The sequence below is a fragment of the Tasmannia lanceolata genome, unplaced genomic scaffold (assembly GCF_043159265.1).
Source record: "Tasmannia lanceolata isolate RefF3 unplaced genomic scaffold, GAP_Taslan_0.1 ptg000012l, whole genome shotgun sequence".
In the NCBI taxonomy this organism is placed as follows: Eukaryota; Viridiplantae; Streptophyta; class Magnoliopsida; order Canellales; family Winteraceae; genus Tasmannia; species Tasmannia lanceolata.
In genome coordinates, this window is record NW_027518689.1 from 44,585,406 (window position 1) to 44,611,332 (window position 25,927).

At 38.1% G+C, this 25,927-nt stretch overlaps 1 protein-coding gene across 5 annotated transcripts in view; it reads left to right on the top strand.

Moving 5' to 3' along the window:
* The first annotated feature begins 288 nt into the window (after positions 1-288).
* The window catches only part of LOC143888340 (ARM repeat superfamily protein), a 99,326-nt gene continuing 73,687 nt past the window's right edge, over positions 289-25,927 (top strand). The window contains exons 1-12 of one of the 5 annotated variants that reach the window (XM_077392725.1): positions 289-630; positions 4,307-4,504; positions 6,343-6,524; positions 10,635-10,755; positions 11,318-11,539; positions 12,083-12,299; positions 12,602-12,747; positions 12,841-12,998; positions 13,093-13,242; positions 13,314-13,362; positions 14,560-14,751; positions 19,212-19,394. In XM_077392725.1, the coding sequence (XP_077248840.1) occupies positions 538-630; positions 4,307-4,504; positions 6,343-6,524; positions 10,635-10,755; positions 11,318-11,539; positions 12,083-12,299; positions 12,602-12,747; positions 12,841-12,998; positions 13,093-13,242; positions 13,314-13,362; positions 14,560-14,751; positions 19,212-19,394 (1,911 nt within the window). In that variant the 5' untranslated portion in view covers positions 289-537. The remainder of the gene's footprint in view (positions 631-4,306; positions 4,505-6,342; positions 6,525-10,634; positions 10,756-11,317; positions 11,540-12,082; positions 12,300-12,601; positions 12,748-12,840; positions 12,999-13,092; positions 13,243-13,313; positions 13,363-14,559; positions 14,752-19,211; positions 19,395-25,927) is intronic. The other 4 variants (XM_077392724.1, XR_013254534.1, XM_077392723.1 and 1 more) reach the window with 4 other exon arrangements.

Below are 25,927 nucleotides of genomic sequence, written 5' to 3' on the forward strand. Positions count from 1 at the left end.
ATAATTCGCACCCCCCTTAACGTTGAATTGCCGATAGCTCATTTAAAGTAGTGCGAATTATCCTACAGGGGGCGAATGTATCATCGGCCATTAAAAATGCCAAGAAACCGAACAGTGGCCCTTCATCGACTCGGTTTGAGTCGCCGATTTTAGAGATGTCAAGAGATGAAAATTTCTTCCAACAGATTTCATGCCCTAATGATGGGCCCCACAATCCTTCTTACAAGTTGAGGGAAATGAATCAATGATTTGTTCCCCCATTTTTCTTTCCCCGGCCACCCGCTTGTAATCTAAAAGGGTATAGATAGTTACATACACTATATGGTGCTGGCCCAGGGAAAAACAAGGATGGGACGAATATATCACGTCCCCAAGTTCGTACCCTAACAGTGGGCCCCACAGTTCTCACGTGCCCTGAACCAGTGTTGGTTATATTATGGGCGGGAGAATCATTACTTGTAGCCTCTCTATCTCTCTGCATTTTCTCGGTTATGCAGAGATAAGAAAACTAGGGTTTCTGAGTTCCTCGTTTCGTCCATGGCTCCACCTGCGGAGAAAGTTCTCTCCGATCTCGGAAAGCGCCTTGCTCATACTCCCCAGAACAAGGATTCTCTTGTGAAATTGCTCAGGGTAATTTGATTTTTGTACCGATTCTTCCTTTTATTTGTCTTCTCGTTTTTTCCTAATTTTTGAAATCAAAGATCATTTGATGAGATTGTTCTGTACGACCTGATCTCGATGCATTTTCTTATATTGTTAATGATTCTGATCTCAATGCATGTCCTTATATTGTGAATGATCGTACCAGTTTTCATTTCTAGTGTCTATTTTTTACAATGTATAATTGTTAAGTTAGTATATCGGTTATCATCTAATTAGCTGATATTAATTGCAATTTTGGAGCTATTTATCTGATTTTCGTGAGGTAATGGTGAGTGCTATTTAGATTGAGAAATGGGTTGAAATAATGAAATTAGCAAAATGGTTGTCCTTGAAATAGAAAAAAAGACTGAAGGAAACTGTAAGAATTGGGACCATTTAAAAAAAATGTAAGAAATGGGTAGGCTTGCATGACATTTGTTAGATTTTGTTCCAAGGGGGAAAAAATTCGGTGCACAAGTTGATAATTTATTTCTAGGGATTTGCTAGGCAATTTCATGGAAAGCCATTTTGAGGCTGACTTTTGCTGGATTTTGTCTTATTCATTTAATTCATCTGAGGTGGCTTCTCTCCTGCAAAAGTCAGCTCTGAAATGGCTTTTCACGAAATTGCCTAGCAAATCCGTTGTTTCTAACTTACTGAGAAATTTCTGCTAGCTCGAAAAACTTCCATGCACGAGTTGGAAACTTGTTTCTAACTTCTTGAATAGTTTCTGGTAGTTCATCTTTATATTTTTTTATCTGTATCGATCACTTTGGACATGGTTACCTCAAAGCTTCTGGTGTCACTTCTTATCTGATCTTCATAGTTCTGAGATGAACAATGGGTCCTCTGAACCATTGATGATGATTGTGACTTTTATACCGTAAACAGAACCTACCAAGATTTTACAACCATCAAAGTAAGGCTAAGTGGGCATGTCTCCATGCCTCCATGACTGAACCATCCATGGTTGTAGTTGAGGAAATTTCGACATGAACCGGATTTATCATACAAAATGCATGAGAAAAAAGTAAGTGTAGTTCATTGAGTTGGGTACATTTTACAATTGAACCATGAATTGAGAACATATTGATATAGGCTTGCTGTACTGTAGATCTACTTAAGAAATGCAAAATTTCAGCAAGAAGCAATCTAGAACAGCCAAGAACAGAAAATTGCATGCAGAAACTGCTCAAGAACAGTCGAAAACAGCAATTACAGCCCAAAAACAGAGAGAATGAGCAGAATTGTATTGTAATTGACAGAGAATTGATGAAAACGGCAAGTTGGGATGATCAAGAACAAAAATGAATGGATAGAAACCGAGATTTTATTAAAATTTTGATAGGAAACAACAAGAAGATACTTAGCTTGGAGATGAACTCATGCTAAGAAGAAGAAGAGATGGAAGGCCTTCAATGTGCAAGAATTCCTCTCTAACTTCCTTCAAAGAACTTTTTACAAGCTGGAATTTCCTTCACGAAGCTAGGGTTTACAAAAGAGACTCTCACAATACCTTCCAAAGTTGTCAAAATAATCCAACTCCCCTAAAAATTCAAAAGACCCCCTATATATAGTGGGCGTCCAACTTATTCCCTCCCAATTACAAAAGCTCTCAATACAAGGCCTCTTAGACACTCACTAAATACAAGTATACCCTATTACACTTATACCTACAAAAACATGGAAATTACAACTAATGCCACTTTGCCTAATTCCGACACAACACACAAATCCATGTTCAAGAAAGTTTTTCAGACGCTTTTTGGGCATGATCTCCGTTTGGCAGATGATTGACAAATGAGAGAATTTATATGCTGCCCGCTTGGGCATGCTCGTGTAAGCAGTACGACGGAAGTACCATCCTTGATATTTGATCCAACAGCAGCCTCTTAGAAACTGTGCTGCTGTTGGATCAAATATCAAGGGTGATGCAAGTTGCACAAGCATGTCTGCTCGGGCACCATATAATTTCTGACATATTATTGTACCTTTGTTAGGGGTTGTTTAGTTACCTGTTGTTGGAATAAGCAAAATGTGGTTGCACAATAAAGAGGGCGGCCTAGTGCACGAGGCTCCACCCATTGCGGGGTTTGGGGAGGGCTAGATGTACGCACCCTTACCCCTGCTTTGCAGAAAGGCTGTTTCCGTGACTCGAACCCGTGACCACCAGGTCACAATGAACTCATGGTTGCACAATCTAGTGCATAATCAAAGTATCATGCAAGGCTCTCACAACTTGAGTTAATGTGGAAAAGGACTCTTATGGAAGAGTTACGTTTTGAGGTTTACAATCTGTTGAAGATATTCTGTGACAATCAAGCAGCCAATTACATTGCCAATAATCCAATGTTTTATGAAATGACTAAGCATATTGAAGTAAATTGCCAATTTTTTGGTGAAGAGGTCACTAGTAAACAAGTTGATATCTACTCCAAATATGAAATCCAAGGATCAACTAGTAGATATATTTACGAAAGCAATTGTTTGCAGCCAATTGGAAGTTTTTGTTCCAGGCTGGGCATGGATAACATATATGCATTGGCTGGAGGAAGAGTGTTGAGAGTTAAAGTTGTTTATGTTAGATGAGACCTATCTCATTGTAATTCTTTTAAGTCAGTGGAGTGTTATTTGTTATATTAATTTGATAGGGCCCATCTCAGGTGGCCCTAATAGCACTCATTATAATGATACACAAGTGAGGTTATAAACACATCAATTCGTGGGGTGTGGCCGTGTGGGCTTCTCAGTTTCTAACCAACACACCAACACATTTATTTTCTCTTCTCCCATTTCTCTTTTCCTTCTCTCTCCTTCGTTCTCTTATTTCTTTTACATGTATACAGTCGAAGGTGAGGATGGTTCTTTAGTTTAACCGTCAAACTATTACGATGACTATGTGCTAGCTGATATGCCTGTGTCTTGAAAGCAGTATATAATTATAAAGAGGTAATAAGTTAGTGGTATATTCACACTTGTGGTTCATTCTTATAACCTTTGGACTCAAATTATTTGTATAGTTTCTTAGTGAGTCTTGTTGTTCGCAATTGATTCGGAAGTGCTGCACACTTTAAATAAATCTTGATTTTGCGTTGTGTGCCTCTGCTACTTGGATATGGTAGGGGTGTCAAAGAGGCAAGTATTAACTATTAAGTATACGGTCTAAATTTGATCACCCACACACTATTATGATCTAATAGGTATGCATGATTTGAGACTGAGCATCATAGGTATGGTAAGTAATTGGAGTCAGTGTGTATCTCTATTTCTCATTTGCTTCCAAAACATTTTCTTTACATTGATATTATAACTTATAACAATGAATTGTTCTATCCAATTTATGTCACTATCAAAAGGCTGTTTGCCCTTTTAGATACTTGTAAGAAGTAGAGTTATTTACTAGAGATTGCTGGAAGCCTTTCTATCCGTGACTTAAGATGAGTATTATATTATGAGTGCCACCTGGAAATTGAAACATAATATGTTAGATAACTGTGGTCATTTATGCATGCAATGCACATTTATGGATTCCAGAGGTTTTTAAGTAAGATTTTTCTTACATTGAAAGGGTGAGATTGGAGTCTTTGAATTATACTTGCGTTATTACTTTTAGCAACACTGGTTCAGATAATTCAATCTATTTTCTGTATATATTTTTCTACAGAAAGCTGCAGATGCTTTGTCCGAACTAAAGCAGGCTTCTTCACTACAGCCTGCAATAGAACCCTTAAGCGATTCTCTTGTTCGGCATAGCCTGCTCCAGCACAGAGATAAAGATGTTAGACTTCTTGTGGCTGTCTGTTTCACGGAAATCATTCGTCTCCTGGCTCCCAATCCACCTTATAGTGATGATATATTAAAGGTAATGAGATCGCCTGCTAATCAGCAAGCCACTGCCACTTTTTTTATCCCTTTATCTTTGCCTCTGAGCTAATATACACTTTCTTTCTAGTCTAAGTTGCCTGTTCCATGATTTTTGTCGATTTTTCTGCAAACTGTTTTCGAAAACTTATGTCAGAATTATCTCCGATATTTTTGAAATATCACATTTTTATCGCGTCGTTTTGATAAAACAACAAAATCCCGAAATAATCCGGAGATTTTAAAAATATAGCGATATTTTCTTTTTTACCATAAAATATCGCGGTAATATCACAATATTATCCCAATATTTTTACGATATATATATTTTTAGATTTTTTCTTAGAGAGAGAGAGAGAGAGAAGTGTAGCTACACGATCGAGTAGCTAACTTAGCTACTCCGTGTAGCTAACTTAGCTACTCCGTCGGCTTAAAATACAGTGGGGGCCCACATTGTTTGGGTGATGCAAACCATTCATTTGATGGCCCCTCACATAGATAGGGTGTGCCCAAAAAATCAGCTCCATAGGATCATCCTAACCCTACGATTTGTGGAGGTAAAAATGGACGTGTATAAACCTTCACAAATCTGTTCATTTTTGCCTCCACAGTTTGAAGGGTTGGGATGATCCTATGGAGCTGATTTTTTTTGGCACACCCTATCTATGTGAGGGCCTATCAAATGAATGATTTGGATCACCCAAACAATGTGGGCCCACTGTATTTTAAGCCGACGTAGTAGTTGAGTTAGTTACTCGATTGAGTAGCTACACTTTCCTCATATATATATATATATATAGAGAGAGAGAGAGAGAGAGAGAGAGAGAGAGAGAGAGAGAGAGAGAGAGAGAGAGAGAGAGAGGAAACTGTTGGTGTGCTTAAGCTCACCAAACTTATGGTGCGCTTAAGCGTCCAATCACATGGGTCCCACATTTTCTGTGGTGATCCAAACCATTCATTTGCAAGGCCCTATCGTAGATAGGGGGTGTACCAAAAATCAGCTCCATAGGATCATCCTAACCCCTCAATTTGTGGAGGACAAAAATGGGCAGATTTGTGGACAAACAATGTCTGTCCATTTTGACCTCCACAAATGGATGGGTTAGGATGATTCTATGGAGCTGATTTTTGGTACACCCCCCATCTATGTAAGGGCTTTTCAAATGAATGCTTTGGATCATCCTAACAAAGTGGGCCCCCATGTGATTCGGCGCTTAAGCGCACCATAAGTTTGGTGAGCTTAAGCGCACCAACAGTTTCCTCATATATATATATATATATAATTTTTTTTTTGAAATATTGCGTTTTTATCCTGTCATTTTGATAAAACAACAAAATCCCGAAATAATTTAGAGATTTTGAAAATATAGCGATATTTTCATTTTTATCATAAAATATCCCGATAATATCACGATATTATCCTGATATTTTTACGATATATTTTTTTAGATTTTTTCATAAATTTTATAAATTTATATATATTTTTAAATAATTTTGTTTTTATCATTTTTCTCGATATTAACTGAAAAAATAAAAAAAATTTAATATATCCCGAGATTTTCTCTTGGTGAGAAATTCCTGAGAACGATATTTGTGACATAGTAAAAAACAAACTTGAGGTACTCACTTGTGTAGGCTATGATGATTCCAATTAATAGTATTGTTTCTATTTCAAAATAAAAATAAAAATTAATAGTATTGTTTCTGATCAAAACTATTTTTTTTTCTTAAGAACTGGGATCGAGATTGACTTGGTATGGACACAGGTTCCATCTGTATAGCTCTGGGTTATCCTAACTCGGTTTCTTTGGTTAGTACTCACTTGTTGAAAATTTGCAGGACATCTTTAAACTTCTTGTCAGTATGTTTGCGGAACTAGCTGATACAACAAGTGTGTATTTCTCAAGGCGGGTAAAGATATTGCATACTGTTGCTGCTCTTCAATGTTGTGTAATAATGTTGGATATTGGCTGCGAAGATCTAGTTTTGGAAATGTTCAATGTTTTCTTCTCTGTTGTAAGGTAAGGCTTTCACTACTAGAACTCGATGCCACTTTTTTTTTTAACCATATGATTGCCATTATTGAAGTTCATCATCGAATCAACATGATTGATCTTGTTGGGAACTACAAGATCAGTTGTCATTAGCATTATCATGATCCCTGATATCTGTGAGGTAAGTGTTAAGGGATCAAGAGGGCCCTGAGCTGGCCTTATGGTGTTAGGAGCAAACAGGCACTGGAAATCAATTCAAGTCCATGAAATTGATTGAGGACTCACACTTAGAAAAATTCCAACTTAGGAAACATGACCACTGCAGTATTTTTTCCTAATTTCCTTCTCTTTATCACATTTTTTTCCGCTTAATGGTGGCCTAGTATGGGTGACATTTTCTGGCAGGAAACTAGTACAAGATGCAGCAAATCCTTCTCCAACAAAATTTTAGCTGCTTTTGTTTTCTTCTCAAGAAGGCAACAACATCCTCTTTCGAAAAAAAATGTTGAAAGTGCCCTAATCTATTCATTTGTTCTTTCATTTCTTTGTTCACATTACAAGAAGCTTTAGGATGCTACTATTATGGAACTGCTGACTATTATTTGCTTTTTAAAAAATTCTTCATTTCTCTTTTTCTCTTTGATGGAGGAGCATCAACCAAGGCAAACAGGGGCTTGTGTAGTTATGTTTGTTATGCAAATACAATAGCCAAACAATCCCCAAGGATGGCTTGAACATAAATCAGAAGGGGAACAAAGTTGGGGTTGAAAAAAATGGTCCCAAATTTGGCTGTGTTGATTGCACCAAAGCGACATTAGTGCCAGTGTTCGCATACCTGAGAAGAACCACCCTCAACCTCCATGTTATGCTCCAAAATGATTCAGTTCCAAATGCACACGAGATTTCTGAACAGATCTTCAAGAGATTTAGTATAAATACAATGAGATCTTTATGAAAACAACAAAGTTAATAATAGACAACCTATAGTCAAATAATGGATCAATCAATATGAGCTTATGACAGCAATTCCAAACAACTTAGGCATGCAGTCCAAGCTATTGCAAATTTTGTGTCAACTAATAAATATGGAGTCTGATAAATGGTTGAGGACTTGTGCAATATGGATTTAAGTAATAAATTTCAGACAAGAGTGCAATAGAATGGTGTATTGTAATGTAAAATAGTTGTTTCAAAGATAAACTCCTTGTCTTGGAGTTCTAAATATATAAAGCTTGTTTTTATCAGTCATGCAGATGTAACATGTAGAATTAGTTCGATAAATATAGCTTCAGGGTGTGCAGCTCAACACAAATTTTAGCAAAGAGAAGAGATTTACCCTCGAATGTCAGAAAGAATCACTAGAATAAACTGAATTTTAAAATCAGTGAATAGCCAAACTAGTAAACTCTGATTTCATGGTCAAATAATAAAACTAGTAAACTGCCAAAGGGATGATATTGCAGAAATTTAATATGGATTAAGCAACTATCTTATGCAATATTCCAACTTTAAGAGTATGCAATATGCAGGCAATGATGAAATAATCAGAAATAAGCAAAGAGAAATGTAAGAAATAAAAGGTTTTAGTCCTTCCCCTTGGATTGCCGACAAATGAACAAAGCCGAGAGGATGGAGGTGGGTCTTAGAGACCCTGTTTGAAGGCTGTGAGATGGCGTTAAAGCCGCAGCCCCGGTGTTGAAATAACGGAAAATGTAGTAAAAAAGAGAGAAAGAAAATGTTGAGCTTGCTTGTTGCTGCGATTTCTTGTGTGAGAATTGTTGTTCTTTAGAGAGGACCCTTGAGGGATTTTATAGAGGAAAAATGGGTGGATATAGCTGTTAGGATGGATTCATCAAGGGATTTTAGGGTTTGTCTAAGTTGGATTTGGGTATTTTTGGGGAAAAACAAAGTAGAAATAGGGTAAGAATGGATTTAATTGGGATTTTGTGCAATGAAAGGAAGGTTTGGATTAGGGTTTTGATCTTTGAATTGATATGGCCATTTGTGGAAGGACTTTGAGGGAGGGAAATCGAATTTTGGAGATTTTCTGGGGGAAATGCAAATGGAAAGGAGAAAGAGTCGTTTATATGGCTCAATGGCATTTATTTGTAAATTTTTAAAAGATTTGGGGCAATTAGATACTTAAATGGGAAGGACATTGGCTGTAATGACATGGAGAAGCAAGGGCTTTTTTTGGTTTTATTGTGAAAAAAGTGAGTTAAAAATCACATGTTTACACTTTACCATTTAAAAAAAAATACAATGAGATCTTTCTTATGCACAAATGCTATTTAGGATCGTTTTATTGTCATGCCACCCATTAGATTAGTCATGACCATATGCAAAGATGGCAAAGAAGCTATCTTCATCTAAATTCTAATACAATGAGGGGTTAATGTACCATCAATTAATTCTGAATCGTGGATAAATATATTCTTGAATACTTAAACGGTTGTTTTTGGCACATTTGTCACCTATGATACTTGCTCACTCATTAAGAAGAATATGGACCAGTCCTATACCTGTAGGTAATGATCTTTCGCACACGTGGTATAATATACTTGCGATGATCTGATTTTGAAAGTATTCTATGAATATTCAGAAATAATTATGATTACATAATTACACTAAGAAGGATCAAATGCTTAATGACTATTTAGGCTCGTTAGCCATCTCGAAATTCCCATCTTGGGCTCTATTGCAAGTCAATTAACAACCATGATCTCCTAAGGAATTATCTTAACTTATCTATGTGACCAGTGTTATCCTATACGCCTACTCATATTGGGGGCGGTCTTTGCCATGCGGGTGGCAGACCTACTTGTCGACGACCATTGATTAATCTTATTATTAATTCCATTGTTCCAAAATGTAGAAGCTGGCCCAAACATGGGCAAAACAAATTCTAATTGACTTGGCATAGTGCGATGAGTACTCGGTTGACACGGTTATAACTTGGGAGAGTCAAAGGAGTTTTGATTGACTTTATAGGGCAGAACACTAACACTGACCCAAACAATTACTCGGGCACGGTAAAAGGGAGTCGACTTGAGCGAGTCGGTGTTGAGGCGGATGAGTTTGGACTTTAGAAACAGTGATTAATTCATCATCTTAGTTCTTAGACATGCATCCACATAGTATGAAACAGAAAAGTAAATGTGCAGCTATTTTACAGTCGCAACAATGACCATCACACGAATGAGCAATTTAAATCCGCTGCACATTTTATTACGGGCATCAGCATAAAATAAATGTAACTAAAAGAAAGTACTGCTATGCCTTACAAATGTCAACCACGGAGTCGTGGAGGACTATTTGGAGGCATGTTCGATGTTGTTATCTTTTGGCCGGTAATTTCGTTGTTCCTTAATGCAGATAGAGAATTGCTAAGTTCTCATTTACTATGAAAGGTGAATGCCTGTTTTTCATTTACTTTCCTACCACTTTAGTTTTGGCAGTGACACTGATATTCCTCAATGTATGACAGTTTTCCTTCTATATGAGTTGCTCATCAGCCCTAAAATTGGTGCCAGCCTCTTTGATCTGCTTTTTAGGGCTTACATAAATGTTATATTAGAAAAACTAATTGTTTTATGCTTTTGGTGACTTCACCAATGAAAGAAAGCAACTAAAATAAGTGTTTGGTGAAACCTTTCAAAAAAAAAAATAAAAAAATAAAAAAAGTGTTTGGTGAATACAAAGATCCTAATGACTAACACCTTCCCTAGTGATCTGCGAAATAATCCGCCTTCCTTAAGATATGAACAAAAGATACCATTCAACCTACAGATATCTCAAATTTCATATAGAACCTAAGAATATGCAAGGTTCTGTTCTCATCTTTGATGCACCAGCAATAACATCCATTGTAATTCTTATGATACCCCAATTTAAAGGTGTCACTTGGAGCTGTTGCGACTATTTTTTTGTAGAATACTTTTAACTGATTTATATTTCTCTTTCTGCTCACTCGTTCTCTTCTCTGTTATAAGTGCACCTTTCCTCTATTGGGGTTGGGATCAGTACTTATATTTTTCCTACCATTACTTTAGTTAATTCAATTTTTTTATTAGATAAGTATGCATTGTTTTCATTATTAATGGTATTACTAACGGATATGGAACTGTTGCTTTCTAGAGAAGACAATCAACAGAGCTTGCTCCACTCTATGTTGTCTATAATAACACTTATTCTAGATGAGAAAGTCTCCCAACCTCTTTTGGATGTGATTTTGCGAAATCTTCTTAAGGAGGAAAAGGTATGGCTTGGTAGTCATTATATGCCGTCCCTTGCTTTCGGTTAGTAGTGATACAGTTTTGTTGTCTTTGTCCTTGTATTATGCTAAACTCTTTATTGTTTTTTTTTTTTTTTGAATTAGACTCTATTGTATATTTATCCTTGGAAAACAAGTATTTGAAGATAAAATTGTATGTGTTTACCACTTTGAAAAGTGAACCCTGGGGCTGGGATTGTTTACAGACTAGGGTTAAGGAGTTCTGGGGCTTGTCGTTAAAACTATCGCAGCTTATAGTTTAAAAACCAATAAGAGTTTTTATCTTTTTGACTTTTTACCATTATTTTTTTCAGTTTCTTTCTGGGTTGACGTAAGGTGGTTTCTCTTATGACTTGATGCTTTTCTTTTGGCTTTGCTTCTTAATTTTTCATTTCTTAGTTTGTTTTTCTTTCACACCTCTTTTATTAAATTAGCTAATGCGGCTCCCTCCCTAATGCTTTATTTGTATTTCCTTAGGTCCCGTAATTTGGAGTTGTTATGCCCCTTTCCTGAGCCTCTAGTTAACGTTGAAATTCTTTATCTGCAGGGTGTGCCGCCTGCTTCCTATAGGCTTGCTGTTTCCGTCATTCAAAATTGTACAGAAAAACTTCAGCCCTTTGTTCGAGGGTTTTTAACATCTTCCATTTTAGACCAAGATGTTACAGGGAGTGAGCTTAAAGAATCTTACCACGAAATCATTTTTGAAATTTTTCAATATGCTCCTAAGATGCTTGCTGATGTCCTCCCAAACTTGACTCACGAGCTTTTAGTAAGTCACTCTTTCTTTATCAAAGTGCAAGCTTTTAGTAAGTCACTCTTTCTTTATCAAAGTTGAACTCTTTGATGCATTTCATTCACTGATATGGACACACTGCAAAGCATCTTATGTGGCAATCAAGGTTTTAAATGTCGGTTTCGACCACCATCGAAACTGAATATTTTGGTTTCGGTGGAAAATTTGGCCGAAATCATGTAAAATTTTGACAAAAATTTCGTTTTTTTTTAAATCTCACCCAAATGTATAAAAATTCGGTGGATATTCGTCCATTTCGGTGGGAATCTTCAACATTTCAGTAGAAACTTTGTTAATAAGGGTGGAAAACGAAATTTCGGCGAAATTTCAGGGAAATCATGTAAAAATCCGATTCGATGTAATTTCGGTTTCGGTCCAAACCAAAACTGAAATATTTCGGCCAAAATTTAAAACTATGCTTGCAATATTTAGCGACTTTTATATGTTTCTTTATTTGATGCTTTAATCTTTATTAGATATTACTGGCTTACTTTGTGAAACATCATATTGTATTGCCAGACCGATCAGGTTGATGTTCGGATTAAGGCAGTTCATTTAGTCGGAAAGATTTTTGCACTGTCTGGGCGCCATCTTGGACATGAATATCGCCAACTCTTTGTAGAGTTTCTGAAAAGATTCTCTGATAAGTCTGTGGAGGTTAGAGTTAGTTCGCTGGGATGTGCTAAAGCTTTCTTGATTGCCCATCCCTCTGGGACTGAATCAATTGAAGTTCTGAGTAAGCTGTTCAGAAGTTTAATCTTTACTTCATCATTAGGATGAAAAACCCAATATTTTTATTTGAGAAATGCTAGATTGACAGGCGCCCTTGCAAAAAAAGGGGCAAAGGGCGCCCCTATTGGTCAAATCCCATTAAAGACAGTCCTGATCTTAATTTTCTGTGCCATCTTTAATGGGATTTAACCAATAGGATCGCCCTTTGCCCCTTTTTTTACAAGGGCGTCTGTGAATGTATAGCTTTCCTCTTGTTATTTTCCTTCTTTGAGAAACAGTTTTCTTATGTTTGGCGACTTGTGTCAGCTGCTCTTGAAGGACGTCTTTTGGATTTTGATGAAAAAGTGAGAGCACAAGCCGTGGATGTTATCTGTGAACTGGCTAAATATAACCCGAAATTCATCCGTTCTGACCTAATATTGCAGGTTACAGAACGACTTCGGGACAAGAAGGTGTGTTTTTAGAAGGCAGTTATTCTTGCCCCTGGTGAGAGGATTAGCTGTTTGTAGGTCTTTTCTACTCATAGTTGACATGATTTTGCGCAGGTCTCTGTTAGAAAATTTTCCATGCAAAAGCTGCTGGAATTGTATCGAGCTTATGCTAATAAGTGTTCCGAAGGTCTCCTTACACTTAACGACCATTTCGAACAGATTCCATGTAGAATCTTGGCACTCTGCTATGACAAAGATTGTTTGGAGTTCAGGTGTAGTTATTCAGACTTCAGAGTATGGCATGTCGAATCTATGTTAGTGTTTAATTGTGCAAAGATTTGATGATCTGTTCTCACAACTTTTCAGGCCTCAAAATATGGAGCTTGTTCTTGCAGAGGATCTATTCCCAACATCTATTTCTGTACAGGAGAGGATCAGTCACTGGCTGTATTTTTTTTCATTTTTCACATTGCCTCATATAAAAGCATTAAATTCCATCTTATCTCAAAAACGAAGGTATTTGTACTAAGCCGCTACTCACTCGCCCATGAGATTGTTGGTTTATGATATAATTTGATCGTTTTCAGGTTACAAACAGAGATGCAAGCATATTTGGCCCTTCGGGAAAATGAAAAGGTATGATGCTGGAGGGCTGCAATTTGTAGACATAACCAATTGTTTATGATGTTATCCATGTGAATTGTCATACATGCATATCAGCTCTTTCATTTGCCATGCACTTAGGTATACACCAACTAAGACATGGCATCAGCTGTAATTGTACTTTATGAAAAATTTGTACTTTATGACCGCAATGTAGTATTTTCCATCTTCATTCTTATTATAGGGGTACTTATTCCTTACAGCACTTCGGCATTATTGGGCTTATTTCATCCATCTTACTTCTGTTTGGCCGACTTTACCATGGTACCGAAGCACAGCTTGTTATGATCACCATTGAAGAGTGATTTAATAGTGAGCAATTGGAGACCTTTAGCTTTGCTACTTTCATTCTCGAGTTCCATGCAGTTTGAAGTCTAGATTTTTTTCTGAGATGTATAAAGGGAGAATTTCATTAAGCATAAATCCACATCCATATTCTGTGCAAGTTTGGAAAAAACTCTTCCTTTCGGATTCCAAGATTTGATCCTTGCCCAGACAGGTCTATCTCAATGTCCCGATCCTGTTCCAATGTAGGTCTTAATCATGGCTGTCTATTTTCTTGTCTGGAAATCCAATGTAGGTCTAAATCATGACTGTCTATTTTCTTTTCTGGACATCCACAGGAACAGATTGCTTCATTATTGGATGGCACATCACAGCCACATGATTTAAATGTTTATTAAGATTCTGTCATGTGTTGATTATATTTTTATCATTCAATTTTCATCTAAGCAACTCGATTCTTCTGCGGATTTTGGTCACTTAAGTTATAAGTTGATCACTGTTTGGCATAAGTTACTATGCACTGGTAGTCCCTTTGGTTGAGTTCTTTCTTTTATCAGACTCATTTCCAGCCGCCTTTTTCCTTTTGATAAGATACACGAGTCTTTTCATGCTATTTTCCAAAGATGTAATCATAATTTTTACCCATTATAAGTTACACTGGTTATGATTATGGTTGATTGCAAGCTCAATTACATTGCTATACATTGAGCGTTCATTACTTTGTTACACTTATCTTCATTGATTGGACATTTTACATTTCTTTTACTGAGCTGTTACTTTATAACTCTGTTGACAGATAGGTTGGTTAATGTAGCTTTCTGAACATAGATCTTAATTATGATTCATTATTTTTTATTCATTAAGCAATATTAATTGATTATGCAGGAGAATGTTTCAGACGAAGTGGACAAGAAAGTTTTAAATTCTTTTAGGAAAATGTCAGCTTCCTTTGTTGATCCTTCTAAAGCAGAAGTTAGCTTTAAAAAATTGCACCAGATGAAAGATAAAAGCATTTTTAAGGCATTGTTTCAATTGCTGGATGAAGGAACAGCCATTGTAACTGCTCAAACTATTCGAGTGAGTTAAATATTAGATTTGTCTTGTGCCTGTTTATTATTTGGTGTTTGCATTTTATTACTTATCAATTCGTGGCTCCTTTTTTGTGCTAAAGTGATTATATAAAATGTCAGTAAATCTCAGTAGGTTTTTGGCATGCTGTATCAGTAGATTTTATAGTAACTTAAATTTACGGATTCACAAAATAGCATATTCCATTGCCTTCATTTAGATGACATTGAGGCACAATTTCTGATCATTGGACTTGGAATCCCCATTCTGATTTCTGAGGATGTCCTTTATTCGTCTATTTGATTTCCAATCGTTTTTCACCTTTAAGGTGAATTTTATGGGTATGGAACATAGGCATGTTACGAGATGGGAGTGAACCAGATTTGCAAACCAAATGATCAGACGACAGTGAAGGCACACTTTCCGACCATTGGATTGTCCCTTATTTTTCTACTTGATTTCCTTTCTTCTAATACCTTCAAGGTGAAATTTTTTAGATGTAGAACATAACATGTTATGAGACGGCAGTGAACCGGATTTATCAGACAAAATGATACTAGAAAAAATGTAGTCTACTTCATTGAGCTGGGTACATTCTACTATTGAACTATGAATCGATAACCTATCCGTGGACCAAGTAATACAAAGTAGATGGCCATGAAGTCAACTATCAGGAATTCACTAACAAATGATGTGACCCTCTTTCGTTGAGGTAGTCCACTACTCTTTGATCTCTTAAGCTGAGCTTTGATGGTTGTAGTCGAGAAAAAAAGTAAGTGTTCAGTTCAAAAAACGGAAAAGAAAAGAAAAGTTAGTGAAATTCATTGAGTTGGGTACATTTTACAATTGAACCATGAATTGAGAACCTATTGATATAGACTTGCTGTAGATCTACTTAAGAAAGGCAAAATTTTGGCAAGAAACAATCTAGAACAGCCAAGAACAGAAAATTGCATGCAGAAACTGCTCAAGAACAGTCAAAAACAGCAATTACAGCCCAAAACAGAGAGTATGAGCGGAATTGTGTTGTAATTGACATCGTTCAAAAAAAAAAAAGTGTTGTAATTGACAGAGAATTGATGAAAACAAGTTGGGATGATCGATAACAAAAATGAATGGATAGAAACTGCGATTATATTAAAATTTGGATAGGTAACAACAGGAAGATACTTACATTGGAGATGAACTCATGCGAAGAAGAAGAAGAGATGTAAGGCCTTCAATGTGCAGTAATTCCTCTCTAAATTCCTTCAAAGGACTTCTTATAAGATGGAATTTCTCTCACCAAGCTAGGGTTTGCAAGTGAAATCATCCAAATCCCCTAAAAATTGAAAAGACCCCCTATATATAGGGGGTGTACAACTCTATTCCCTCCCAATTATGAAAGCACTCACTACAAGGCTTCCCAGACACTCACTGATTTCAAGTATAACCTATTGCAATTATACCTACAAAAACATGGAAATTTCAACTAATTTCTCTAGCCTTATTACAATTATGGCCCTCACACTATCCTTACTAGATAGGCCCTGCTATACTTTGGCCGGACCCAGTCTACATTATCCCCCCCCCCCCTCTCTCTCTCTAGAAAAGAGCTTGACACCAAGCTTGGCTCCATTCTTACATAAGGGGTATAGACACAGGTCATTGGAGTATTGGACAAGCTTGGAAATCGCCCCTCTCTACTCGACCTAAGAAAGATGTGATGATGGTGCCGGGGTCGTAAACATAGCTCTTGTCTATGAAATAAAGCTCCCCCTCTCCCCTTAAGGTTGTGGGAATGGGTTGTCTGTACTTTATAGCTTAAGTCAAGTGATTTAAGTGAGACTTCCAAATTCCAAACTTTGCCCCTTTCGCTTACGAATTAAAATAAAACAATCTAATTAGGTTTCTAACTCCTAGATGGGGTGCATCTCTTCCGTGTAGATCCATACCAAATATTGGGTCTGATTGGTTTGACAGGGGTGCCTTGGAAATGATAATTCCCCCATTCTATGCGACTGCAAATCTTGAATTGATAATAGATAGTCATCCTACTGTGGATAGTCTGATTCTGACTAATAGTTGATGCTAAAGTGATCTTCTGTCTTGTAATCAATGGGTGCAACTCGGGTCAGGTTGGGTTAGGTTGAGGTCAACCATAACCCAAACCCACGATAACATTCTCTCAACCCTAACTCAACCTAACCCGAGCCTCGGGCTGAGGATGGTCGAACCCTAACCCAACCCGCCTCCAAGTCGGGTTGGGTTGGGTTTGGGTCAAGGAAGCAGGATTCTTCCCTGGGAGTGAGGAACCTTGATTCCTGGGTTCTCTAATCCGAAACAGGAATCTTCTCAAATCCCCAAACACTTAGAATCCCTGTTCGGATTCGCCAGGAACCCGATTCCCACTTTTGGGAATCACGGTTTATGATTCCCCGGAAACCCGATTCCTACTTTTGGGAACCGCGGTTTAATGTTATGTGAAACACGATTTCCCGGCAATTCCCTGGCGATGCCCAACTCCCCGATGACTCTCCGGCGACTTTGCGATTCCCGCTTCCGACCATCCCGGGAGCCTTCGATTCCCGCTCTGGCAACGTTGGTTTGGGTTGGGTCGGGTTGAGTTCGGGTTCATCTAGGGCCAAATAGAAAACTACAAGAAAAAAAGCATAATCCTAGAAAGTCATGAGAAAATTAGACGACGAAGGTCGGGTTGCGAAAGCCTCAACCCTAACCCAACCTGTAATTAAATCGGGTTGGCATTTCCCAACCCAACCCAACCTGAGAAAATGCCGACCCAACCCTAGCCAAAATCTAGTTGAACCCGTCGGGTTCGGGTGAGCCTGGCCCAAGTTGTACACCTAGTAATCATCCCATTTGCAAACTTCCACATGCAATTCGGTATGGAATTCAAGTATTACCAGTGTTTAAAAACGCGGACGTGACACGGAACGCGGACAAGAAAAATCCTTGTCAACTCGGCGCGGACGCAGCCAAGAACGCAGTTGATGTAGTCAACGCGGTCATAACTAGGGAGAGTCAAAGGAGTTTTTATTGACTCTACAGGGAAAAACGCCGAACGCGGCCAAGAAAAATCCTTGTCGACTTGGACAAGTTCCTTGTCGTGTCAAGGAGTTTTTAAACACTGAGTATTACATCCCTATGTACCGACTCTCTTCTTGCCGTTGAACAAGACATTCCTCATCCAGATATTGATCATGATGAGCCCCAACCTAGGTTTCCTTTGCACATGGTTGTGAGCATATTTAGCCTTTAAAACATAGGGGAGATGGAAAATGAGAGAGAGAGAGAGAGAGAGAGAGAGAGAGAGAGAGAGAGAGAGAGAGAGAGAGAGAGAGAGAGATGGGTGGGAACCGTTTTCGTGCAAAATCCGAGAGAAAGACCCTTAAATCCGAGAGGAAGACCCTTATTACTCTAGTTTGAAACGAAACCGAAACAGAGAAAAAGGAGCCAACAGGGATTCCATGTGGTTTTCTCCCTTTCATGAAAGACGGCAAGTGAACACGTGTTCAATGCTGTTTAATAGAAAAAAATGCGATTTCGACCCAATTTTTGGAGCAAATACATCGTCTGAGCAAAGTCTTAGGGAATTCGCTCCAACCAATCTATCCTTTCTTGTAGCAACATTCTTCTCGGTTGCCTTGGAAAAATCGTCAAACAATCTCAGCAGTGAAGGTTGCTTTAATACACTTTGATGCTAGTAAACTATTATACTTAACATAATTAGAGAACTTGCTAGAGAATTGAAAATCATACAAGTTCGTCGATCATATCGTGCATGATAGAACTACAAAGATGGAATTTTCCTATATATTTGATCAAACCGAAACAAAGAACGAAAGTTCATGGCTGTTCAAATAAAATATCTAATTGTTTATTTCCCATTCATGAAATCCAGCTAAACTACATTTGTATGTACTCAAAACTCCTTAAAAGTCTTTGTTCTTACTTCTTAGCCATTGTTTACATTCAATTTAAACCTCTTGTCACTGATCAGTTTGTTACTTGTAGAAAAGGGTTATTTGCAGAAAAGGGTATATGAGACTTGATTATTCGATGTTTGTTTATCTCAGTTTGAAGCTCAGTAAATATTAGATGAAGATGTTTAATTTTTCCGTACTGTAAAAACAATGTAGTGCCCCAATTTATTATATCGTCTTATACACTATAATTCTTATTTCTTTGCCATTGTGTTGGGTGGAGGGAGTTGTATCTTGTTAGAGGCAGTAATATTTGTTTTTGAAAATTGAAATACTGCCCCTGATAAGGTTCAAAACCAGATTATCACCTTCAAGTTGTAATTGGGCGCGGTCTTTTGTTTGCATCCAACACTACATTTGATGCATCATATAAACTTGCAAGTTCCATATTTGTGATTTAGCCACTTGTATTCTTGATGTGCGGCTTTTTCTCTCGGTTAGATGCTTGGTTCTTAACATTTAACGATGCTTCCATTTGTTTTTCAGGATACTCTTCTTAAAAGGATAGGAGAAAAGCATCCTCATTATGAATTTCTAAGAATACTAGCTCTGAAATCCTCACATGCTATATTTAGTGCCGAGCATGTGCAATGTATTCTGTTAGAACTTCTCTCTGGGAAAAATGCTGGAAATAATAATTTGAAGACAGCTGGCATCGATCTTCTTTTGGTAGGTATCTTTATGATTTGGATGAATCAATTTCTGTTCCAAGAATATTTAGGTTAAGGATCTTAAGTTCTTGATTGTTTCGCCTTTCCAGAAACGTACTACTTGCATTCTGTATGCTGGTTTCTGCATTCACGACTAAGTGTTATTTCTTATCTGCATCATCATTAGTTTACTGTCTGAAACCAGAATGTAGTTGGGATGCAATATTGTTCCATTCAAAATCGAAGTTTTTTTGTACATCTTTCATGTAAGAATATTTGTCATTAAAATAGATTGCCAGGCACTGCATTGATATAATAGGTAAGTACAGCTATGCCAACCTGTTGGACTCGAAATTTTACAAAGAGGGCATAATAGTAAAATCCCTTACTAAAATAAGAAGAGAGAGAAAAGGAGTGGTTATGTATCATTTTATTTCTTAAAGTAAAAAGGATAAACATAAAAGTTGAAATAAAAAAGGAGCCCACGACTAATGGAAAAAGAAGTCCCTAAATCTTAGGAAGCAAAATAACTCTCGCAAAAGGAAGAGATGAGTGATCCACTTTTCAAAAAGGAGAGAGTTACGTAACTCCCCATAAAAGAGGAAGTCGAGATCGTGAAATTGAGGGATCAGGGGTGAGGTGGCATTTGTCTAACCATTTCAAAAAGATTCTATAAATAGAGGAAAGATCCTTCAGCAAGTGATTAGATCTTCTGGGGAGAAAAGCTGCGCGAAAGGAGAAACAGAAGAAAAGGGGAGAAAGGTTAGAAAAGATTTGGCTAACCGTTTATTTTTTTCTCTTTCTTTTCTCTTTTTTTTTTGCAGATTTTCTTCAGGGAAGAAGACCTTTCTCTTTTATGATAGGGATGAAGAAAATCCCTTTAGAGTCTTTTCCAGGGACTTTCTAAAGGTCCCTTTAGGATCTCTTTCCAGGGACTCCCTAAAGGGAGAAGACCTTTCTCTTCCGGGAGAAAGATGATAAAGACGGTGGTTTCCCCCAAAAGATAAAGACTGCGGTTTCCCCAAAAGAAAGAAGACCTTTCTCTTTCATGAGAAGGATGAAGAAAATCCCTTCAGAATCTCTTCCAGGGACTTTCTGAAGGTCTCTTTATGATCTCTTCCCAGAGGGTTTCCCCCCCAAAAGTTAAAGACGTCGGTTTTCTCCAAAAGAAAGAAGACCTTTCTCCTTCGAGAGAAAGAAGAAAATCCCTTTAGAATCTCTTTCCAGAGGGCTCTGGAAAGGTTCCTCTAGGATCTCTTCCCAGAGACTCCCTAAAGGGAGAAGACCTTTCTCCTTCAGGAGAAGGATGATAGAGATGACGACTCCCCAAAATGAATAAAGTACAGGAAGATGAAGAAAGTCCCCATTACAAAGAAATTCCACCCGAAAGGATCTGTTAAAAAAATCAAATCTTTCTGAAGGATAATTAATTAAAAGTTGTATTTGGATAGGGAATCTCTTGATGGGTAATCAGAGATATTTTCTTTATTCAAGAAATTTAATTAACGACTAATAAAGCTGGAAGTCTATGATCTCTACCAAAATTAATAAAACCTCTTCTCGCAAGAGGAAATTTGATCTCAATGCATTTTATGTGTGTGATTCTCTTTTTCATGCATGTGAAATTTGTTGCGAACACAACCAAAGGACTCCTTAAGATAGAGGATGCCAATTCTACATTTCTGGCTTGCTGATGAAAAGCTAAAATATGTTGCTGCCAATATCTTTGCATGAGTACTTTTGATGCTAACTGATGCTTCTAAATGGTCTTACTCATAGTTTTAAAACTCCCCAGAGTCGACTCCCTTTTACCTTGGTCACATTCCGCGTTCCACGTTTTGCCCTACAGAGTCAATAAAAGCTCATTTGACTCTCCCGAATTATTACCGCATCAACCGAGTACTCAACCGCTTCAACCGAGTACTCGACCGCATCGTACCGAGTCTACTAGGATTTTCTTCGGCCTCGTTCCGTGCTGCATCCACGTTTTTAAACACTTACTAGGTTCCTTGTTTTCCTTTGCTCTTATGATTATCATCCTTTACATGTTTTCTCGATTTACTACATTGTGGACTTCAGTAATAGTTCATTGGAGAAGTTTGTTCATGCCCATGTGAACCAAATGAGTCCATTCATAGAATGCCACGACCATGCTTGGCTTCACCGCTACTAGGACGTGCATATTTTGTGTTTTGTGTTCTGATTTTGTAGCGATTGAAAGCATTCTACATTGAAGCCCAGCTGATTTTTCTTATTATAGGGTCAAGGATAATGGGGGTAATGGGTAAACTTTTTTTCATTTACTGGTAGTCCGTCAACTCTGGTTGGAAAATGTACATTCAGTCCCGATTCCATATTCTTGTTGTAGACCATCAAAAGTCTCACTAGGATATATCGTGTATGGTCTTCACTGGCATGGCAATACTCGATGAATTTTATCGTCTAGCATTTTCTTTCCTTTTTTAAAAAATGATGATCGTCTTGCATATTCTAGAGCATGTATTACTGAACTTTCATTATATTCATTTTAGGTACTGTCATAGCACCGTGCAAAATCTGTGTTTTTTGTATTGACCTGTAGTAATTTTTTTTGAATGATTAAAGGATGTCATTAAAGAAAGCGAGACTAAGGGGGTCCCCAAGATACAACGAAACAGAAATGGACAAAGCATACAGCAACTGAAAGCAACAATTAGAGGCCAGGGTGTGTGTGTGTGTGTGAAAAAAAAGCTCTAAACTTTCCTTTGAAACACCTTCTCTAGCCAATTTGTCAGCCTCCCCATTGGTGGACCGCCTAACATTGAGGAAAGAGACCGATGCCGAACCCAATCTATTCCGAATCTCGTCAAATAATGCTGCAATTTTTTTTTTTTTTGATGGGCAATAATGCTGCAAATTGACCTGTAGTAATTAAACTTGTTGAATGTGAAAACTACTAAATTGTTAATAGACCGTAGTACAATTTTCAAATAGAACTTGTACCGGAAGTGCACATCTGTTTATTTATTTATGCATGCAACTTGCAGGTTCGAGGCATGTTATGTATTGGATTGTAAAAAAAATTAACATTAGGCACTGGTGTTGCATGTTAAAATCACTTCCGAGCTTAGTTATTGATTCCGTTTCGTTCGCCATTCGTTTTGGTTAGTGGAAAGGAATGTTTCGGCGTTTCCGCCATTTTGGCTTTTCGTTTTGGAAAAGTCACTACTAGAATAATTGTTTTAATAGTTAATTTTTTTTTAAAACAATCAAAAATATCAAAAAATTGCTAAGAATTGGAACAATAGGGTCATCCTCTGCAACCCAATCCATCACGATTCACGACTTCAAGTTTATAAAGATCCAACATTTACTAAAAAGAAAATCACTATCAGTTGAAATTCATGCGTTGACCAGTACGAATGAGTGATTGCCCTTCTCCAACCCTTATTGCCCAACCGAAGTGCGAACAACTAATGCGTTCCATTTATTGAACAGGGTTTATGTTACTAGATTAAAAAATTTTAGAGACCAAATTATGTGATTTTTTTACCTGGCTTTTGGGATTTAATAGAGTTTGGACCTAATAGAATTTATGAATTTTTTAAAATTGAAAAATAGCTCATCGTTTGAAAGTTAAGATTTTGACCTAGCCCGAAATGACCGAAGAAGCTCGAATTTTGTACTAGAACTGGAAGTTTGAGTTTTTATCCTTTTAGAATTAGAATTGGTCATTGAAATTGCTTTTAATAAATCTAGACGGAGGATATACCCTTATTTAGATGTACATCTAAACATTTACTTCAATGATTTTGGATGTAAATACCCAGTTCTAAGAAGATGACTGAAGAGATGAAAACTAAGAAGAGGCAAGAAGAAGAGAATAGAAAAAAAGTAATGTTTTCCGTTCCGGTTTTCGGGCCGAAACACTCGCCGAAACGGAATATGTGGGGTTTCCGTTCCTTTTTTTCGAACAAAAGGTTTTGTTTCGTCCATTTCGTCCAAAACGAAACGAAACCAATAACTAAGCTGCCGTGTGACGATTTGTTTACACTTATTTAGATGTAAATCTAAACATTCACTTCAATGATTGTGGATGTAAATACCCAATTCTAAGAAGAGGAAAGAAGAGATGAGAACTTCGAAGAGGCAAGAAGAAGAGAATAGAAAAAAAGTAACGTTTTCCGTTTCGCTTTTCCGGCCGAGACGCTTGCCGAAACGGAATATGGGGGTTTTCCGTTCCGGTTTTTTTGGAAGAAATGTTTCGTTTCTTCCATGTCGTCCAAAACGAAACGAAATCAATAAGTAAGCTGCCGTGTGACGATCTGTTTACACTTAAAAAGAGCTGCCATTTTGTGGAGTTTTAGCATGCAGGCCAAGGTCCTATGGCCTTCTTGCTGGGCCTCGCCAAACATTTGGTGTTGTTGCAAGACTTGACAACAAGGATTAAACCTTTTTCTAAGAAGCCTTTGGTGGGGCTTTGGACCAAATTGGGAGGACCCGAGGTCGATATTAAAGGACAATGTAGTTCTTGTAGCCATGGGCTAGGCCTGTGGCAAGCCCTATGGGCCAGGGCCAGGGCCAGCCTTGCCCAGCCTTGCCACTAGATCTGTTGGGCTATGACTTTTCAAAGTCCTTAGTCCTTGGGTTATGGAAACTTACATTCTTTGACCTTGTTGGATAAGAGCGAAAATGAGAGAATGGAATGAGTTAGGGTCTCTCCCCTTCACTCAAGTATATATATAAGATGGGAAAGAGGAAAAGACTACTATGCCCTTATGGCATACATACATAGAAACACACATAGATATCCATACACTCCCCCTCAAGCTGGAATGTATATATTACACATTCCTAGCTTGTTACAAATATCAATAAATTTAGCTTTGCTCAATGGTTTGGTGAAGGTGTCCGCTAGTTGGTCGGCCGATCGAGTGAAAATAGTACGTAACACGCCCTGCTGGATCCTGTGTCTAATGAAGTGGCAGTCCACCTCAATATGCTCGGTGCGCTCATGAAACACAAGATTGTTCGCAATATAGATAGCCGCCTTGTTGTCACAACACAACTCTGCAGGAGAAGATGGAGGAAACCCAATCTTAGATAGTAGAGAACGTAGTTAAATGAGCTCACTACAAGTGTGAGACATAGCCCTGTATTCTACTTCAACACTTGACTTAGATACAACATTTTGTTTCTTGCTACGCCATGACACAATGTTTCCCCCAACAAAGGTGCAATATCCAGTAGTGGATTGTCTGTCAGCCGGAGAGCCAGTCCAATCAGCATCACAAAAGGCCTCTATCTTAATGTGGCTATGTTTCTTGAAAAGTAGCCCTTTCCCTGGAGCACTTTTCAAGTAACGAAGAATATGTACTACAGCTGCCCAGTGAAAGGTACGAGGGTCACTCATGAATTGGCTGACCACTCCTACAGCATAGGAAATATCAGGACGAGTGACAGTAAGATATATGAGCTTTCCAACAAGTCTCCTATATCTGCCAGGATCTTCTAATAAGTCTCCCTCTTCTGGAAGGAGCTTTTTATTTGGTTCCATGGGAGTACTAGCAGGTTTGATCCCCAAGGATCTAGTCTCATCCAGAAGGTCCAAAACATATTTTCGCTGAGATAGGGAAACATTTGTACCAGAGTACAATACCTCAATCCCTAAGAAGTATCGAAGGCGACCAAGATCCTTCGTAGAGAACTGCTTCTGAAGAAAACTCTTCAATGGTTGAATGCCACAAGTGTCACTCCCTGTAATGATAATGTCATCTACATAGACTATGAGAATGACATATCCAGCATCAGATTTGAGGCTAAAGACAGAGTGGTCCACCTTACATTGCTTCATACCATATCCTATGAGAGAATCACTGAACTTGCCAAACCAAGCACGAGGGGATTGTTTGAGGCCATATAGGGACTTGTGAAGACGATAGACAGATGTGGTCAACTCCCCCTGAGCAACAAACCCTGGAGGTTGCTCCATATACACCTCCTCAACCAAAGTGCCATGGAGAAAAGCATTTTTGACATCAAGTTGGTGAAGAGGCCACCCATAGTTGACGTCCAATGAGATAAGGACACGCACAGAGGGTATTTTGGCAACAGGGGAAAAGGTGTCAGTATAATCAATCCCATAAGTCTGAGTGTATCCTTTAGCAACCAAGCGCGCTTTGAGGCGCTCAACTGTGCCGCCAGGAAGGTATTTGATGGCATAGATCCATCTGCATCCAACTGGGTGAACTCCAGGAGGAGGGGGAACAAGAGCCCAAGTCTGATTCGCCTGAAGGGTGCTCATCTCATCGTTCATAGCAGCCCGCCAGCCAGGGTGTGCCAGTGCTTCCTGCAAAGACTTAGGTAAGGAGACAGAAGACAACGAAGCTACAAAGCCACGAAATGCAGGTGATAAACGGTCATAATAGACATAAGACGATAGAGGGTGAGCAATAGTACGTGAGCGTGTACGAGATGCAATGAGAGAATCTAGTGGAGGGCCAGAAGGCGGCAATACCTGTGAAGTAGGTGCTGTGATCTCTGGTTGGGACGAGATTGGCGCAGGCAGAGCTG